At 38.5% G+C, this 19,785-nt stretch overlaps 2 protein-coding genes across 3 annotated transcripts; both read right to left on the minus strand.

The window, feature by feature from the left end:
- Positions 1 to 661: 661 nt before the first annotated feature.
- tmprss2 (transmembrane serine protease 2) lies at positions 662 to 8,866 on the minus strand. Its single transcript, XM_015039221.1, has 12 exons — positions 8,765 to 8,866; positions 7,341 to 7,433; positions 7,104 to 7,220; positions 6,880 to 7,009; positions 5,099 to 5,215; positions 4,969 to 5,009; positions 4,649 to 4,808; positions 3,157 to 3,323; positions 2,954 to 3,052; positions 2,171 to 2,313; positions 1,315 to 1,467; positions 662 to 971 (listed from the first exon to the last, which is right to left on the minus strand). Exons 1-12 carry the CDS (start codon positions 8,787 to 8,789, stop codon positions 948 to 950), a joined length of 1,269 nt encoding a protein of 422 aa, XP_014894707.1. The 5' UTR covers positions 8,790 to 8,866; the 3' UTR covers positions 662 to 947.
- A 4,162-nt stretch (positions 8,867 to 13,028) lies between these two features.
- acat1 (acetyl-CoA acetyltransferase 1) lies at positions 13,029 to 19,298 on the minus strand. 2 transcript variants are annotated; one of them, XM_015039236.1, is made up of 12 exons: positions 19,169 to 19,298; positions 17,424 to 17,471; positions 17,195 to 17,312; positions 16,965 to 17,060; positions 16,352 to 16,452; positions 16,045 to 16,188; positions 15,817 to 15,967; positions 15,638 to 15,733; positions 14,890 to 15,003; positions 14,729 to 14,793; positions 13,883 to 14,040; positions 13,029 to 13,422 (listed from the first exon to the last, which is right to left on the minus strand). In XM_015039236.1, exons 1-12 carry the CDS (start codon positions 19,217 to 19,219, stop codon positions 13,302 to 13,304), a joined length of 1,263 nt encoding a protein of 420 aa, XP_014894722.1. In that variant the 5' UTR covers positions 19,220 to 19,298; the 3' UTR covers positions 13,029 to 13,301. The 2 variants fall into 2 exon arrangements, with proteins under 2 accessions (XP_014894722.1, XP_014894721.1); XM_015039235.1 differs by lacking the exon at positions 19,169 to 19,298 and adding an exon at positions 17,962 to 19,126.
- Positions 19,299 to 19,785: the final 487 nt, after the last annotated feature.

Below are 19,785 nucleotides of genomic sequence, written 5' to 3' on the forward strand. Positions count from 1 at the left end.
TACCTGGATGTGATGTCAATCCTATGTCTGAACTCCAATCTTTGTATATGTTTTCAAGGTTGATTATTTCATAATTGTACAAAAGTAGAACAAGGAAGATTTAGAAGAAAATGCTCTACATGTCTAATTCATAAAACAAAAAAAGCAACTGTTAAGTGAGATAAAAAACAAAACAAAACATTAGTTGTAGCACTTCGTATCAATTAACACCCCAAAAAGTAAAATCCAAGATTCAAAAAGTTTGGTGAAAAGTTTACTCTCAGGAGTTCCACAAACATTTGGTGAATCATTTACAGTCGTTTTACAAAGCAACATTTCAGAAATCGCCTCACACAGACTTTTGAAACAGTGAGAATATACAGAATATTGAATAAGACAGTTAAATTTAAATGTACATTTCCAGTTAAATAATAAAAGCAAATCTCAGCCTGAACATTTCCTCAAACCATCTCCCTATATTTCTCAACAAGGAAATAGTTCAGTTTCTGTAAAGTCGCACCTTGTAGCATGTTACCTCGTGGGAATCCTGGGATGTCACATCTAGATTAATGAGTAAGTTAACTGTTCATTAATGGTGGCAGGAATCCACATTCAGACAAATATGTGCATTTTTATAGCAGGTTTTCTCCTTCATGGTAACTGAACAAGGATTTGCAGGTAGTTTGGGTCCAGGTTTAAATTTAATTGGGTCTTCATCAGGTGGACTGTTCCTTCCCAATTCTGCAACTCCTGCAGCTCTTCCAGGTGGACAACAAGGTATTTCCAGATAGATCCAGTAGATAATCTCACACATCTGAGCAAATAAATAGCTAGATTTTTTTTTTCTAAAAGCAAACATTAAATGCTTGCATTGAGAAACAAGCATATTTAATAAGGTTTTTTTCCCCAATTCTTGAAAAATTCTAGAATTGAATTTGTTTTGGACTCAAAATGCATTGGTAGGAACCTCAGAGTTCTGTCTGCCACTCATCCTGTGGAGATTGAAAAGGAAAGGCAGAATTAGATATTTGTGCTAATGTTTATGGTTTTAAAATCTGCAAATGGTTCACATAGTTTTAAGCCATGTCATAAAGAACTACCAGATTCCACAAAAACACATTTGAATGTCTTGGAAGCACAAAGCAAGATCAAATAAAAATCTGAAGTGTAGAGTTTAGCAGTATTTAGCTGCAAAAAACAGAGACCTGCTTACATGTAAACATAAAAATAAGGACTAGATGTTTGGTTTTGCTTTCTTAATCATTCAACGGTGCAGATTTAGAAGATAAAATTCAATAATTAAATTAGATGAGACGTTGATGCACAATACTGTACCTGCATTTGTTTGTGTATCCACTCCCTAAAGAAAGATACATTGGTGTACATTCCTGGCTTTGTCCTCAAACCACATCCATAGCCCCAGCTAGTGATCCCTATCAGCCACCATACATTTCCTGTCTTAACCACCAGAGGTCCTCCACTGTCACCCTGCAGGACACAGGGCAGAAATTTGTCAGGACAATGCATTTATGACACATGAAAGAAATGTAACGTCATAAAAACAATATGCTGACACAAGCTTTTGCTGCATTCTTGACTTCTGATGTTCCATAAATAATGTAAAAAAAAACAAACAAAAAAAAAACCATCTCTATTTTATGGTAAAATACCAACAACTGTGGCTGCCAAACTTTTAATTTCGGTAAAATTGTGGCAACCACAGAATTTTACCATACAAATAGGCATTTTACTATATTTATACAATGATCTGTATAAAATTTATAAATACAGGCTTTACTGTACTGGTATGGTAAAACTCTGGCAACCACGGCTGCAGGTATTTTGACGTAAAGTAGAGACTTTGTTTATTTGTTTGTTTTTTTTACAGCGTAGCATTGCTTTATTTATTTTACTAAACAAAATATAAGACAAGGAAACCTACAGACAGCTGAAAACAACAAAGCAGCTGATGTCATATTTGAAGCATTAGCTAGATTTCTTTTAAACGTTTTGATACCAAAACATTTTTCCTATGAAATTTACATACACTATCCTAAAATAAAAATTCTCTGAGTGGTCAGAGAATTACTAATTAAATTATCCTGAAATCATCCAAAACAATTCTAACATCTGATTCTTAGTTGTGATTATGTAGCTCTGGCATGCGAGAGCTTATGAGGCAAAAACTAACTTGGCAGGAATCGACGCCTCCTTGCAGTTTGCCTGCGCAGAACATGGTCTTGGTTACCTTCCCATGCAGCACGAAACGATTATTACATATATCTTTACTATAAACGGTAACCTGAGCTTGATGTAGTATATCAGGAGATGGACCTGAAAAAAAAAAATTTAAAAAAATTGCAAATCTATAGTTAACTTTACGGAAGTCGAAAGTGGACATTTTCCGCACATGCTTTTTCCAAATTGTTTTCTTCAGATAACGGGTACATATACCCGCCTTTTTTTTGTTTTGTTTTTTTTCCCTAGAGATAATGAGTTAATCGCGAGAAAACAAAATTTGATGATTGGTGTGGGTTTTGATCCTGAATCCAACCTTGAAATGCATGCCATTGTGGCAAGCGGTTGAAGGATGAAATCGTGTTTAATACACACATAAAACCATCGGGAAATTAACACGTTAGAGCGAGAAAACCGTATGTGGAAAACGGGAAATTAAGTTACCTCAAGATACGGGAAATTAAGTCATTATCTCCGGAAAACAGAAAATTGTTTTATCTTGAGAAAACAACCAGGAAATTAACTTATCTCGAGAAAACCATCGGGACAAAGTATATATGGTAAACGCCCTCTTCGGCTTCCGTATAACTTAGTCAATCATGACAATTACTGCTCCTCAACATGTGCTGGAAGCAAAATTCAGAAAAATTAGGAAAAAAGAAACACAGGGAGGAAAATTTGAGAATGAAAACAGCATGAAAGGATCAGAAAAGCTGGATATGTTCAATCAGCTCACCAGATGGATACAATTGCCCCCATCCAGTGATCCAGGCTTCACTGCTGCTATTTACCTGAAGTCCAGCATTGGGGAGACACACTGGTCTCACTGTTCTTTCTATACAAATAAATATAATGCATTTTGTCAAGATGAAGTGAATTGATTGTTCTCATAGACGTTCGTCTAAAGATAAAAAGTGGATTTAAAGAAAAAGCACTTACGTGTGAAAATGATGGGCCTATTGAGTTTTACCAATGCGATGTCGTAGGCATTGGTCTTAGTGTCAAAATCCTGATGACAAATGATTCTCTTCACTGACCTTCTAGGTTGCAGGTCTGGCAGGTACACATCCCCATAGGTTGCCGCCCATATTTTAGGATCAGAAAATCTGTCATGGGAAACAAATTTAGAGGATCTCTCGACACGTTTTATCAGCAAGCCATACACGAATCATTTTTTGTTGTACAATCAAGAACAGAACAGATCACCGAGTTGTAAACATGACGCACATTGCTACCGCATGACACCCAGTCATTAGATAAGTACATAGCACAGAGCTTGATATTGAAACCAACAAAACTAAGAGGTCCAATGTAGACATAATTTGGTTCAAAGTTTGTCCAGATGCAAGTTTGTAAAGACTGGGTTTTCAAGGAAACGAAAGCTGTCAAGAGAGCACAAGTCACGTCATTTCTGGAGCAGCTACTTTGACCGTGGGAACGGCAGCCTCTTTCACGTGAACACCACAAGCCAGTCGAAAGCCGTCTTGTTGTCCTGGAAGAGCTGAGAAGGCACGGTCAGCATCAAGTCAAAACAAATTTTGCTGGACAATAAATTGTCCCAGTAATTACTATAATATTGTTATTTTGAAATCATTTTTAAGTAATATAGCGGTAAATGCCACAACAATGCAAGTTCTCCGCCTCAGAGACTAATAAACCTTAGTTTTGTACAGGACAGTCCATACTGAAACTGGAAGACATTTTAAATAGACGAAATAAAGCAGACCAACCAAAACTGATTAAAAATGTTAAAAAAGAGTAAATAAAAACCACATACAACTGATTAATTGCTTATTGCGACAGGCTTATCGAGAAGGTGATCGTCTCCAGACATACACAATACCTCGTAGATGCATAAGAGAACATTAAAAGCGCTTATCAGAGTTTGATATGGTTCAAATTTTGGGTTGAAGTTGAATGGTTGGAATTTGCAGACGGCTGGCATCTTTATACCCTGGTTCTCTGTGTAGCCAATCACCTGAGATACACGTTAACCCCAAAGGTAAGATGGTCGACCGCCCTTTTAAAAGCCTCATTGTAACAGTTTCCATTGCAAATGCAACAAAAGTTTTGTTGATCGTCTGCTAATGACAAAAACACAATTTCGCAATTGTGGTTTTTCCAATTAATAAGAAACTCTATAAAAATCACATGTGAATCAAATCATAAAAAAAAAAGAAAAAACACTCCAAACTACGATCCTCCTAGTTCCGGTTGTCTTCTTCTTTGTATGATGCTAAAAAAAAGTTCCCAATTTGGATACGGCCAAAAATCTGCCTCATCCTAGCGCCGAAACGTTTCATCATTTTGTCGTCAGAATGTCAGCAGCTAAATTCTTAACATTCCAATCACATGGTATTAAATTATGCCCATGAGACCTAAACGCTTGAGTGTTTTGCGTTTATTTAGAAAACACCGAGTAACGACTCACGGTTTGAAGCAGTGTGCTGCACTCAGGATCCAGCTTGGGCTGATGATGGCGCCTCCGCACACATGCTGAGAGTAAATCTGGAGGCTGACCTGCCACGGCCAAGCTCCGTTCACCGCCTCGGTGCCACCTACGATGCGACCGCTCAAACTCTTGCCACATTCTCAACATTCAGAGGAGAAGAACCAAAAAAAGTAAATAAAATTGTAATTTAGTATTTCACCCTGTCACAAACAGAAAGTCTCTGTACTTGTCTGATTTATTCTTTCATGAGTTATGCACTAATATCTTTTCTTGTGCTCTTGTGCCAATTAGGAACTCACCAATGCATTGGAGTTTAACGGCTTTGACTGAGCACTGTGAGCTGCAAGGTAAAGTAAGATAAGATTATTATGTTATTATCACTTCACTCTGTAAATCACTATCCATACTTATATGATGGTGTGGCCATACCTGCGTTTGAGCTGTGACTGTATCGGGGATTTATAGGTACTTCCAGAAATTAGTTTCAAGTATCCTTCTGGGGCTGAGGTTCTAAAGCTGACTTCAGTAGAGCCCCCATAAAAATTTCTGTGGGATACACAGAGAGACAAGAAACAGTGACTTCTTTTTAGAGTATTCAATGTTATGATCCAATGTTTAGCCTTCTCTGTCTATGTTTTCATCATTCCTTTGTTGTTTAGTGTCGGTTCCGTTCGTTTCATTGTACTTTGGATTTGTTTAGATTCGTGTTTCTTTCTGCTCGCTGTTTTATAAGGTTTTTATAATGTTTCTTTTCCTCTTCACATTCTTCTTGCTTTACTCATTTTTCACCTCACCCTCATCCTTCCTTTCTGTGTGAAAGTTGAGAACAGAGGTTCTCCGTATATGCTTCTAACTTGTGGCTTGCTCGAGATAATGAGTTGATTTCCTGTTGGTTTCCTCAAGTGTTAAACCTCATTCCATCCTTCAAATGCATTCCAGTTTGACTTGCATTTGAAAGATGGAGTGAGATTTAATACACACCACTCATCAAGATTAACTTATCTCGAGAAAAAAAACATATGCAGAAAGTGTCTGCTCTCAGCTTCCATAATTCTGCTCCCCTGGTGTTAATTATTTCCTCTTTTGCCTCTGCCTGCTCCCATCCCCAGCTGCATCCGTTCGCCCGTTATCTCTCTGAGTCCTTTGTCATCTCCATGTCCTCCTCAATAGCTAAGCTCTTCTTCATCTGTCACTCTTTGCTAGATCCTCCGTTATAAAGCAAATGTCCCAAATCTTCTCTGTTACTTTAGTTGTTTCTCTCCTGGACTGAATGCTATGGGAGACACTGTTTCATTGCCTGCACTTGTGTCCTACCATTACTCTCAACACGACACTGAGATCTTTAAATACGAAAGCTTACAATGAATATATGGCGGATACTTTTACAAACTTTAAGTTTGTTACCAGCTAAAAAAAATCCCAAAGATGGATAGCTGGATGGATGGAACTTTTAGATAAAAAAAGTAATCAATTTTGGTAAAGCAGTTAATAGTAATTAAGACAAAATCTTGACTGAACTTTTGCACAGTTGTCAGTTTTAACATGCAATTTACCACATCACTCATGGAGTTTAAGCTGCTTATCTGTCACATAACTTAAAGGACAATATACAACTAACCTTGAAATCTGATTGGTCACCCTGCCTGGTCACCTATATTATAATTGTCAACCACTTTGTTTGTAGCACACGTAGATTAGTGTTGCAAGTTGGAATTTTCAGAGTAGAGACCAATTTAATTATCAGGATATAAAATAATCCCCCTCCCCACCTCCTTTTTAACTTTAAATTTTGACAACAACCCTAAACATACAGCCGTAGCTGCAATGTGATGGTTTAGATTAAAGACAAATCAATATTTTATGTGCTACAATTTCCTAATCAAAGTCTGGAACTAAATCTAGCTGAGAATTTACGGCAAAATTTGAAAATTGGTGTTTGCAGATGCTCTTGATGTAAACTGATTGAGCTAGAGCTATTTTGCATTAAAGAACAAGTAGAAATGTAAGATGTGAACAGTTGGTAAAAATATACTCCAATGTAAATGCAGCTAAAAGGTGGCTCTACAAAGTATTGAGTCAGGGACCTGGGCACAAATGTAGGTCACATATTTCAGAGTTTGCTGTGTAACATTGTGAAAATCATGCATGCAAATACTTTGCGTTCAATTACAGTCTTAAATTCAGCAGATATGGGAATAAACTATTAGCACCTGTCGTAGCCCATCTGCACACACACAGTAGTCCCGTAGTTGTCATTCCACTTCTCAGCACACACAGGCAACCAGAGTTTGTCTTTTGATGAATAACTTTGCAACATGAAATCGATCCCCTGCAGGCGAACTGTGTAAAACAAACAACCGTACTCAGGGAAGACAATGGCGCATGGTGTATACGTTAGTGAGGAACATGTAGGATTTCCATCTCGATATCTTACAGCATTGGGACTCATCTGCTCCGTTTAAACAGTGCTGTACACCATCACACCACTGGGTGGTCTTCAGACACTTCCCACCCGGTCCACATGACTTCCCAAATGGACACTTGTAATATACTGCAAAGACACACATAGAAACAACAACAACTAATAAAAAGGGAAGAGGAAGGACACAAGCAGAATCACACTTAAGTTCAAAAACAAAGTCAAGTCACAAGGTTCTCTAAGTGAACGTACAGAAATACCAGAGCAAGACGATGACCACTATCAGGGTGGTAACCACAGACAGAGTAATATAGATGGTGCGCTTCCAGGGACGCAACTTTTTTGCTGTGGAAGCAGAACAATATTAAAATTAGAATGCAAATGAAAGAAGGAACTCCGTATTACACAGCATCACTGAAAAATACCCATCTTTTTTTTCTGTCTGACATAAAATCAGGTGAAACTTTTCATGTTTTAAGTCAGGTATAGGAGTGTAAGGTGCTGTTTTCAAAGTTATACAGTAAAAAAAAACGGTATAATTATATCAAAATTTTTGGTTAATTTAGCTTGTCATAGAGAAAAAAATATGGGAGTTCATTTTAAAAAGTCATATTTTCACCATGTTACATTTATAAATGTCACCATTCCAAACTCAATATTGAATTCACAAGCTAAGTACACATTTTACAAACTATTTAGCTTTCAAATTAACTGTTTTGTCACGAAGCTAAATATTAGTGCCCAAACTATATGGTTAAGTCTGAGCTAAATATTTAGCACAGTCTAGTCAGGAAAATATAAATTTTACAAACTAAATATTTAGGTTGGTTCCAAGCTAATTATTTAGCTAATATTCAAATTAGCTTGCCGAAAAGCTAATTTGCATTAGCGAAAGTGGAATACCAAAGTAAAAGGGATTTGAGACCCTGTGTATAAACTCCGCAGCTCGCGGTACTGAATCGTTGCTCAAGTAACATTTTATTTTTAATCGTCGATTCTACTCCTCTAGAGCCGACATGTTACGTGTTAGTTGAAAACATAGGATGTGCCGTTTTAACGGCTACACAGACGTTTACTTTGTACTTTGCAGCAATCTCTGTTTGTACTTACAACAGTCTCACTTTACAAGTGTAAAATAGTTATTTATTTCCATGCCGTTTGACATCATTGGAAATCTTTTTCATGGTTTTATTTCAAGGTAGGTGGTCCGTGAGTATTTTGTTAAATGGGCTAAATGATCCTCAGCCTGAAAAAGTTTGAGAAACATTGTTTTCCAGGAACAGTTGAATCAATGCACGACAGTACTGTCAAGCCAGAACACTTCAAGTTCCTGTTCATTTACTCTTAAATTTCTTTAGAGCAGCAATGGAAGTTTAAGACTTTCTGTTTATTCGTTCGTAAAATAAAATTATGTATGTGAAAATGAGTCCAAAAACTGTTTGCTTTAAAAACGTTGCTAGCAGGTGTAAAGCAGCTAAAACGTGAATCTAACATGAACCGGAAGTGTTCTGGCTTGGCTGTAATGGTGGACGTTGATACAGAAAACTGTTGCTATAGAAACATGAGTAAACATCTGGATAGCCGCTAAAAATTTACGCCCTATGTTTTCAACTAACATCTTGGACATGCCAAGATAAAAAGAATAGATTACATACATATTAAAAAACAAACTTTACCTGCGAGACGACGGAGGCGACCCATTTCTGCCAGCAGCAGAATTTAATAGAAGTCCGCAAAACTCAGCTTTTATTTTGACATTCCACTTCCGTTTATCGGCAGGCTAATTTCCATATTAACTAAATTTTTAGGTTGCCAGTAAGCCAAATATTTAGTTTGAAAATTAAATGTTTAGTTTGGAAAATAAATATTTAGTTCGCAAAATAAATATTTAATTTGGGGCTAAAATTTTTTGCCCCAAAAAATTGTCCCATGACAACACAAGAAATGTCTCCTAAAATGTAGGCTTTATATGTTGGTTACATATATAGGTTACAGTTTTTATGTTGCTTTGGGTGTTATGGTTTTTTTGTGACTAAGCTGCATTTTAGCCATATGGGACCAATTTTATTGTAGATAATGATACTTTCTTACCAGTTTCAGCTCTTCAGAGGGCTTTTTGTTATTGTTCTATAGTAAAATTACATGGGTGCCCCCTATTTTTCAGCTGTGCCAGTTAAGAAATATTAAGTGTAACTATGTTTTTCTCACAGGTTGTATTTTTTTATTTTGATCTGTTATTAAAGATTATTTCATGTATGATGTCATTTCTATTTCTTGCTGTTTCATTTAGGTTGCACTGCCTTTAAGATTGAGTATGTTTTTTTTAAATGTCATGAAAAATTACTCAAACTAAAAGATAATATTTTGGAATCTGTCACTTTGAAAATGATTAAATTCATGACTGCAGACTGAAGGAGTTTTGCTGTACAGTTTATAATGTTGACACTGGTAAGCAAACATTATGGGTTAATAGCAACCATATATACAAACAAAATAAAGTGGCCCTAAGTTGGAAATGCTTTATTTTTTCCACAGTAAAAGTTAACTGTGTTATAGCAAGCCATCAAGATAAATTATTTTAATGTTTTAAATAGTCAGTTAAAGCTGAGGTGTGGTGCTGATTATTAACATGAGATCGTTTTATTAATTAAAAACCATGGTTTGCTAAAGTATTCGTACCTCTTGAACTCTTAAATATTATTCCAGTACAACAACAAACTTCAAATTCGATTCAGTTGCTCAGACTGAATGTTTTCTAGATTCTGCTACAACTGCTGATGTTTCAGGTTATGCCTCTCCCAACTTTGCAAATCTAGAGACTAACATTTTTTTTCTCCAAGGCCAGAAAACAGAACATCTGAATTTATACTGACATTACATCACAAACAGATGGACTCATTTACCCGATTAGGTGTGTAATAAACAGAATGAGTTACCCCACAATTTTCTGATGATCAATTAGGAAAAAATTACACTTCGCAGTGACGCCGCTCATTGTTCATCAGTCACATGAAATCCCTACTTGACGCCAGGTTAAGTGAAGCGAAAGTGAATAAGCACATTATTGTTGAGGCTGTGGCTGTTTCTCTGAAAGCATAACTGAACCTGGATTTAGAAAGTGGAAGCAAAACAACATATGTTCATTCATCTCTTTACACATATACCTCAATGATTACATTTATTTTTCACCTGCCTTAAAATCCCCAGCACAACTTTATGTAAGCTACGAATCAAATTTTGGCCGTACCCTTCTTCTGCCGTGGCGGAGGTGCTGCAGTCTGCTGGGTGTTGATCTGAGCAGGGCCAGAGGTGTAGCTGGGGATCTGTGGGTAAACACTTAGAGAATATGGAGGGGGTCTCCCCATGTCATTCTGAAACACCGCGTTGTCGTAGATATGTTCGCTTTCCTGGACGTAAAGGGGAAAGAAAACACAGTTCAGTTCACAGTTCTAACTTGTTCAGAAATAACCTTGATGGTTTCAGTCTAAAACGGGATACTCTTACCTGGTGCTTTTTATACACAAAACCTACCTGATTGCTTTGCATACTGAAGCTGGTCTCACTGCTCTGGAGCCAAACCTGCAAAAGATAAAATTAGTTTTTAAAAGATAACAAAATAAATGTTAATTTGCTTGAGTTTATATAACAAAATTCACTGAAATTCTTGTTTTGGAAGATGGAAGTGTTTCTTCCATCTCACCTTCAGCTCTGCCGTTCTGCTCTGTCACATGCTCAGTACTTTTACTCTAGTGGTGGATTCACACCGTCACCTCCCAGCATGCAGGGGGAAAAAAAAATATGAGCAACTATGGGCCAGTTTTTAAATATTAATAAGCACTGTTCAGTTTATCTGACAGGTGATCGGATTTGGTGAAAGGAGACAGGATATTTCGTAAAGCATAATTTTAATCCATCTGAATGATCAGTGAAGAGTCACTTTGTACATTTTCTAGCTCTTGTCTGGCCTGCAAAAATGAGAAAAAGAACAGTGTTTCTGCTTTACATGTATCGTTTTGCTTTGAAAGAGTACTTAGCTGTGTCCTTTAAAATAAGTGGGTGACTAAGCTGCTGGACTAAAAGAACGTTTAGCGTCAGTTAAAGTTAAAGTTGAACTCGCGGTTTGAATGAGGAGACAGTCAGGAGAAGGGTGGAATGAAAGACAGCGGCCACTAGAGGCTGAAGAACACATTGTCCCACCTGGTCCGCGCATATCGGGGCTTTTTTTTTTTTTTTTTTTAATGAAGTCAACGAAACACGGAACGCTTTAGGTCTGCATCGTCTCAAAAATAGTCCAAAATGTGCATCTATTTGTGTTCAGAATATAAGCAGCTCAATCACTGATTTTGGTGGAGATTACAGTTCTGCATGCGGCTGGGCGATATGGTCTGAAATTAGTATCGTGATGTATTGAGCAGTTCACCTCCATCACCTGCAAAACGATGAATGGACGATAACACTACTTGATCAGTAGGTGTGGCAGAGCCAATAAAAACCGGCAAACTGTGCAACTGAGTCATCGATCAAAAGGATTCGTGGAGTTCAATTAATGAGGTCATTCATTAATAACTTTATTTATAAAGAGCTTTCTTACTAAAAGCTGAACAGTTTGCAGAAGATAAAATCCATAATAATCAATACAGAATGAAAGCAGATAAGGATGGATGAGGAAAGAATAATAATTAAAAAAACCCTCTTAAAAGTACAATTCCAACGAATCACAGAACAGCAAAAATAATCAACTCTATGCTGGTCAAGCAGCTGCTGCTCCTGTTCTCACTAAAACCAGGAAGATAGCAGAGAGCATCACCCCAGGTTTAAAATCATTACACTGTAGATCAGAGAATAGACTTTAAAATACTTTTATAAATGGCTTGTTGATGTTTGTTGCATGTCTTTCCTATCTGACCACTCTCTAATAAAACTTCTAAAATGCTTCTATTAGTTTATAAATCACCGGACAGCGAAGTACATTAAGGTTTTGTTGCCATATCAACCTTCCAGACTACTCAGACCCTGTGGTAGTCTGCTCTGCATCCACAGAACCAGAACCAAACATGGTGAGAAGCAGAATACAGCTTCTATCCACCACTGATCTGGAACAAACTTCCAGAAAACTGCAAAACAACCAAAACACTGACTGGCTTTAAATCAGGGCCCAAAATCCACCTGTTTAGTTGCCTTTGATTAGCAGTGGGTGGAACATTGATCAACATGTTTGATGTGCATTTGCTTGATGATTCTAATGGCATTTAACAAAGTGCAAAGCTTATTGCTTGCTTCATAACTGACGACTGTATGAAGTTTTTTTGTGGTGTAAAGCACTTTGAACTGCCATGTTGATGAAATGAGCTACATAAATAAACTTAAAGTAGAGAGTCATGACTGTGTGGAACCCAGTGGTGGACAGTATTTACTTGAATACTGTACTTAATTACATTTTTGTTGAGTATCTTTACTTTGGCTGTTTATTTTTGGGGCAACTTATGATTTTCATTCCAACACATTTGAAGGGGAAATATTGTACTTTTAACTCATTTTTAGGTAGCTTGTTACTTCTGTTCTAGGAAGCTTTATTCTTTGCCGTTTTACCGACTCCATACATCACAGATGGATGCAGGTCTCAAACAATTCAACTCAATACTTTTTCACAGGAAGGCCAGTTACTTATGTAACTGAATCAGGTTGTTACAACAGTTTGAGGTTGTAAAGAAAAAAAAAAGACTTTATAACAACCTTACATTTTCATTCCCTTTTTCTGTTGAGAACCAATTTCACCTCATCTTCTCGTTTTATATGGTTCCACCCAAACTGGTTCATCTCTGGCACATAATTAGCTGAAAGGTGTCAGGGAAAAAAACTCAACTGTAGCCTCTAGTGGCAGGCTTATGAATTGCATCATGAGTACCTTTTAAGTTTCTGCAGTCAATAACCACACAACACTTTGAAAAACTATTTAATCACATCCTTACACAGCTTAAATATTAATCCGTGATTTTGACAAGACATTCCATCAAACAAGGGAGTGTTTGGAACGTTGGAGTCATGACGATATGAGGGCTGAGTGTAATGCTTTGTTTGATTAAGGCCCCTGGAACTAAAGTTGTAACAAATGAACTCTTTACAGTCATCTTGATGTTCTAACCATTCGGAGCAACCGGCTACCACACGATGTACAAGCAGGAAAAAACGGACGGCTTCCTTCAGCTTTTTTCCCTACAACTTCTGGATGAGGATGGAAGACGCTCCGCCTCCTCCGTTGCAGATCCCTGCGAGTCCGTACTGACCCGACTTCAGGTTGTGCACCATGTGACCCACGATCCTCGCCCCAGACATCCTGAAAAATTTCAAGCAGGTAGGAATGCTGGTTTTGTAAAAGCAAAAGGAAGACATTTTCTTCAGTCTCAAAAGGTTTGATTGCCAAAAATAGACAAAAAGTTCCTTCTTTCATCAACGAGTTTGAGTTTAACAGAAGCCGTTATCGTATTTTGAATAAAAAGCAGATCTCCAGGCTAACGAGTTGGTGCAATACTGCCATCTTGTGGTGACATCAAAACATGACCATTAAGTTGGAATAAACAAAACAAATAAAATCAAAAATGTTCCATTCATTCAATTCTGGAAACTGTGGATGGGATATAAAACTATCAGGATGATTTAGCTCCTTTATAATATAAAAATATCAACTCTTTGAAGGTGAAGGTTGGTGTTCTGTGGAACCACAAGCTGGTTTACAGTCGTGTTACACGTTCTGGATCACCATCCCCACCGTTGCACTTTTCTGTATGACCTCTTACCCAATCGGGTGTCCCAAAGAAACAGCTCCTCCGTTGACGTTGACTTTTGCCGGGTCGATGTCGAGCATTTTGATGTTGGCCAGCACGACGACGCTGAAGGCCTCGTTGATCTCCCACATGGCGATGTCCTCCTTCTTCAGTCCAGCTGCGTCCAGAACCTGCAACCCATGTGTACATTTTCTGTATAAAGTTGCATAATGACTTTTCTTTCAGTTTAATTTTGAATATGACAAATCATGTTCTCTTTTGCAATCAAGTTTGTCTATTTAGTGCAGGTTTACAGTGGATACATAAACATCCGGTTTATGTATAGTAATATAAAATGCAATTCTATTTGAACAAATTCCATCTCAAATGCAAACATTTAAATTTGATCCTAGTTATCAAATAAAATCAAATGTTTTCTTGTTTTTAAAAGTCTGTTTGAAATAAATCAAATTATTTTTTTTATCTTCCTTCGTCTTGTTATGATCTTGTGACGTTGCCGTCGGCTCCTGTTGCTCGATAACGTTAAAAATCGAACCACAGACGGTGGCGTCCATTATTACCACCATAAACGGTGCGCTGCTGTGTGATGGTTACGTTCTTCTTCTGCTCATGCAGACTTTGAGGTCGTAAACCGTTCAAACAGAACAGTCACACTTAAACACTAGAATGAACGCTCACACAAAAACAGGATTTTAGCAGAATGTCAGAATTGAGCATCCAGACCTGCTGTGTGAACCGAAGCCATGGTGCATCTAAACTTCTGATCATAAAGAAAGTCAGAAACATTCATTAAAAAGTTTTCTGCCTCATTAGTTTAACACTAGAAAATGAGATTAGTTGACTCCAGCTTCCACCCACCTTTGGTACAGCGTACGCCGGAGCGATGGGGAAGTCAATGGGTGCGACCGCCGCATCAGCGAAAGCTATGAAGAAAAGAAGAAGAAATTGTGGATAATCAGAGCTGTGAGTTCGACAGATAATCCCTTCAAATCGCTGCGTTTTCTGCGTTTGGCACCTACAGACGATCCTGGCCAGCGGCGTGACTTTGAGTCTCTTTGCGGCGTCTGCCGTCATCAGGACGAGAGCAGCTGCTCCGTCGTTCAGCGTGCTGGCATTAGCCGCCGTCACCGTGCCTGAACAGAAGCAGAACTCATTAAAGCTTCAGTATGTGACTTTTCTAAAAATATGTTTTTCCCTCTTTTGTGAAAATTATCCCTATGTTGTGACAGTATGAGAAAAATAATCTGTGGAAAGATTGTGCTGCTATTGCCGTCTAAAGAAATGCACTACTCCCTGTCAACAACCAATCAGAATCAGGAGGAGGGACTTAGCGTTGTCAGTCAACTTTGTGAACGCGCTGCTAAGTGAGCTTATGGCAGAAAAACAACTTACTGTTACAGGAAAATCCATTTATCTGTCACCGGTAGCCATGCTAACTAGCCTTAGCATCCACAACAGAGAGAAGCTGTATTGAAGTGGCACGCACACATACATGACTGACAGCACTAACACTCAGCTCCTGGCTCTGATTGGATGTTTCTATTTAGCACTGGGAGAAGGCAGAAGAGCTTGATTTTTTTCATAGGTTACCTGTCTCATACCAAACTGTAACAGTATCAACAAATATGTAAAAGAATATCGTTTTTATAGAAGTTACATACTGCAGCTTTAAATAAATGAAGACCAACTGATCAGCAGTCTGAATATTAACCATTCAGCCAAAATCAGGCCTGTTCTGCCGATACACATATCGGCTATGATCGTTACCGTTCTCTTTCTGGAAGACTGCCTTCAGTTTGGGCACTTTGCTGAAGTCCACCCTTCTCCACTCCTCATCCTCGGACACCACCACGTCTGGTTTCCCTACGGAACCACAGAAACGTCAGCCTGGTGGAACTTAAACGCCACTCCCTGCCGAGAGCAGCGCTCTCTGGGCGCTCCCGCACCTCTCTGTGGAATGCTGACTGGGACGATCTCCTTGGCCAGCACGCCGGACTCGTGCGCCGCTTTGCTGCGGCTGTAGGAGCTGATGGCGTAGGCGTCCTGCTCCTCTCTGCTGATCTTGCACTGCTTCGCCGTGTTCTCGGCACAGTTGCCCTGTGGAAGTTGCACACTGCAATGTTGTGACGCTGCAAAAAACCCACAGATTGAGACGAGTTTGCTCCAACGGTTACCATGTGGAACTTGTTGTAGACGTCCGTGAGGCCGTCCTTGACAATGAGGTCCTCCATCCTCACGCCTCCGTAGGGTGGTGCCTCTCTGGCCATCACGTACGGCACGTTGGACATGCTCTCCATGCCTCCTGCCACCATAACATCCTGAACACACACAAACATGTTTTTATTCTGAAACGCTGCAAAGGAGTTGCATTCTTGTTGCAGAACATAAGATAGTGAAGCTGAAGCTCAAAAGGAAAACAAACAGCAGCAAAAAAATCGTGGTAAAACTGGACTTTGTTGCTGTTAGCCTCACTTGTCTTACCTGATGTCCACACATCAGACTCTGTGCCGCCAACATGATGGACTTCATCCCAGAAGCACACACTTTGTTGATGGTTGTTGCTGGCGTCCCAATTGTCAAACCTGGAACAAAAATATGAAAAGATTTTCATTTCCATCAGTTTAATTAACTCAACTAGTGGCGAGTCCTTTGAAAATGAATATCGGTCAATATCTGTTCCTGATCCGATACTTCAAAAATGCATTTAAAAGATGAAAAGTGAATAAACAGATTTGGGATATCAGGTTTTTTTTTTTTTTGTATCCACCTTATTTATCATTTAACAACACTAAGGCTGTATAAGTCAGAGGCAAGTATTTATTTTTTTTACTGTGCAAGTTTCGGTTAAAAAAACAAAAACACTGAGCAACACGAAAAGCTATATTTACTGCAATCTAACTTATCGGGATGTAACGCAAAGATAAACATAGAAACTATATATAATTTGACAAAAAAAAAATAATACTGCAGCGTAAGGGCACAGCTTCAATATCTAAACTGGACGGTTATCAAAAATAACTGAAGTTTTTTTTTTTTCTCCTTCATTTTAGTTTTTGTTTTCCATTTTACAAGAAAAGCACCAACATGACCTTACCTGCCCCCAGCAGGGCCTGTCGTGTGGGAGCCTGGCCCTCCGCCGCCTGAAGCACGTTGCCCATGTAAACTTCCTTCACCTCTTCAGGAGAAATTCCTGAAGGAAACAAAGTCAACTCATCACCTTGTTTCAATTGAGCAATCTTTGTTTCACTTTAAAAAACCAAACAAAAATCATGCGTCAAATTTTGGCGCAAACTTTCATAGACGGAACCAACTGTGTGGACACACCTGCTTTCTCTATGGCTCCTTTAATAGCAATAGAGCCCAGTTTGGTGGCTGGAACTGCTGCCAGGCTGCCTCTGAAGGAGCCCATTGGAGTTCGCACCGCGCTGACGATGACGACTTCCTGCAAACACACAATTTATTTATTTATTGTTTACATAAAACTGACAGACAGTTTCATGTTAAAAATGTGATCCAAACACAGCTTGTTTACGGTGCCTATAGCTGTACTTACATTAAGGGAAGGCCGTGATGTGTAGGTTCTGGAAAAGTAATTGTGAGCCTATGATGACAAGACCGTGGAAAATATGACAATTCAAACAATTCATGAAAGATTTAGAACTTACAAGGATGCATTTGAAGACTTGCTTTGTAAAAGTGAGCTTGTAAACATAAGAAGTGGCTGCTCTTAGGCTTTCCTCGGGTGAACTAAGGCGACTTGGGACGTGTGCAAACTTCTTGTCACATAAGCCAAAATAGTGAGGGAAAAAAAAAATTAAAAAATTAAAAAGGGTTAAAGAAACAAAAAAAAAAAAGGTTTGGGTCAGCCTCTCAGGCTCAATAAAATTTATTTATAGCTGGTCTGGCACTAAAGTCTGTCTGACTAAAAATCGGTGTATAAATCTCATCTTATTACACTAAAAAACCGAAAGTGAAATGATTAAAAAACTGCAAATACTTTGTGTTGTACCAGTTATGTTGTTTTTGTGGACTTGTTGAGGCTCTCAAACATAAAAACAAGTGTTTCTCTCAGTGTTCAAAGTCTGCAATACCTCTGTTTTCAGTGTAGGCGTGACCCCGAACAATGTCCGGAAATGTGGCGCTGCTGTCTCTGTTGCTGATATCGGAGATGGAGAGACGAGAGTGGAACAGAACTGGGAAAAACTTTGTGTTTGTTGGCAGCTTGATTTTGCCCTTTTGTGTCTCATGCTTCGCATGTGTGACTCCACTGCCTTGATTCCCATCGTTCCGAGTTTGAAAAATTTCTTGCACAAAATACAACGTGCTACGTACATATTCGCTGGTACCGGTCGCAGCCATGTTGAAAAATTTTGGATGAACAGCCAATTTTCGTTGAATTTACACTTTCCCATCTGGTCCAGGATGAAAACAATCACTGCTACTGCTACAACAACGATGTGCATCTGCTCTGAGAGTCCCGCCCGCAACAACATCGCTTTCATTGGTTCCGCTATCGCGTGACGTTACAACGAGAAGCATTAGGTAAACAATTGAAAAAATAATAAATGTGAACAGTTATTTTAATATTTGAGACGTATTACAGCAATGAAATCCAATTTACGACATTTTAATATCAATTGCGGCTTTATTTTTAAATTGATGAACCGCGGGAAACCTGGCACTTAACATTTATCTCTGTAATCCTTCTGCACAATTTAAATCACATTTGCTGGCGGGCCAAATTTGTACCATTCTTGACCTGTAATATGGGGCCAGAGTGGGTAAAGGTGATCCAGATTTACTAAATACTATGAAACATCCCTTTTGTCAAGAGCCACATGGGAAGCTTAGAATTGCATTCCAACTTTACCCGTTGTATTACTGAGGTCAAAACTTATAAATAGAAGCAATGCTGTAGCTTTGGATAAAATGCATGACGGGGGTGCCATAAAGCTAGCAGTAGAAACTACATTCAAGAAAAAGCAGCTCTGCAGCCCCATTACAAAGTAATGCTAAGTTTCATGCTAAGTAAGTGGACCGTGGCAGTTTACTTATTAATTGTATATGGCTTATTTGTTGTTTTTATGAGTGCTATGATTCACGGTGAACCCAAATAACATAATGACCCTTTCTGCTGCTGTCAGACTGTTAAAGTTTCTCCAAGGACGCTTCTCAAACAGTAAACACTTAGCAGAGCTGATCCAACTGACGGCCTTCTGTTGCCATAGAGGTGCTAAAATGACTTTATTTTGGCTGATATGCAAGAAACTTTATCGACATTCTCACACTGTCACTTACCAGGCGCTTACACGTCCGAGCCTGGACGGTTAACAGTCTCCCGGAGGACATTTTAGCCTCAAAGACAAAACAAAGCAGGAGAGCTTCACCTTCAGTCAAGCAGCGCACTGCAAGGGGTTAAGAAAACACCAGCCAATACAGAGAGGGGTGTGTTTCGAAGACGTCATCAGTTGCTTGGCATTATGGTTGTTGTAGTTTAATCACAGTATGTTTCTCGGCATTCCGTACTGTTCATATCTAACTGTTGATATTCACTATTCAGTTCGATATTTTACTCTATAGCATGAAGGAAACAAAAAGAAAATAAAAATAAAAAGAGACAAGATGAGAAATAGGTGCTCCATTTTACTGAAACATACAAAATAGAATTGCTTATATTTTATTTTGGCTTCCAGGAGTATCTGAACTCTTTGGCAAGCTTTTGATGAAAAGCAGCAGAAGCTGCCCTACTGGCTCCCCCCGCCCCCCAAGAATTTTTAATGAGGAAAATCCCACTTTTTCTTAGATGTTGCCAGACTTATGGCGTTTTTTTTTTTTTTTTTTTTTTTTTTTTTTAAAAACACCCCCTTTTTGTGATTAAAAGGGGGGCCCCCGTGTGGTTTTTTTTTTTTTTTCAC

Source organism: Poecilia latipinna, unplaced genomic scaffold, assembly GCF_001443285.1.
Source record: "Poecilia latipinna isolate Pla-1442-1.1 unplaced genomic scaffold, P_latipinna-1.0 Scaffold465, whole genome shotgun sequence".
NCBI lineage: Eukaryota > Metazoa > Chordata > Actinopteri > Cyprinodontiformes > Poeciliidae > Poecilia > Poecilia latipinna.

Bases quoted from the DNA above. Each gene is read 5' to 3' on its own strand.
- tmprss2 (XM_015039221.1), bottom strand. From the start codon at position 8,789: ATGGGTCGCCTCCGTCGTCTCGCAG. The intron at 4,809-4,968 runs GTGAGTTCCTAA...CTGAATGTTGAG, and splicing joins CGTTAAACTCCAATGCATTG to AATGTGGCAAGAGTTTGAGC. The intron at 3,053-3,156 runs GTAAGTGCTTTT...TTATTTGTATAG, and splicing joins TAGGCCCATCATTTTCACAC to AAAGAACAGTGAGACCAGTG.
- acat1 (XM_015039235.1), bottom strand. From the start codon at position 18,372: ATGAAAGCGATGTTGTTGCGGGCGGGACTCTCAGAGCAGATGCACATC. The intron at 15,968-16,044 runs GTAACCGTTGGA...CAACTTCCACAG, and splicing joins TCTACAACAAGTTCCACATG to GGCAACTGTGCCGAGAACAC. The intron at 14,794-14,889 runs GTAGGTGCCAAA...TTTTCTTCATAG, and splicing joins GCCGCTGGCCAGGATCGTCT to CTTTCGCTGATGCGGCGGTC.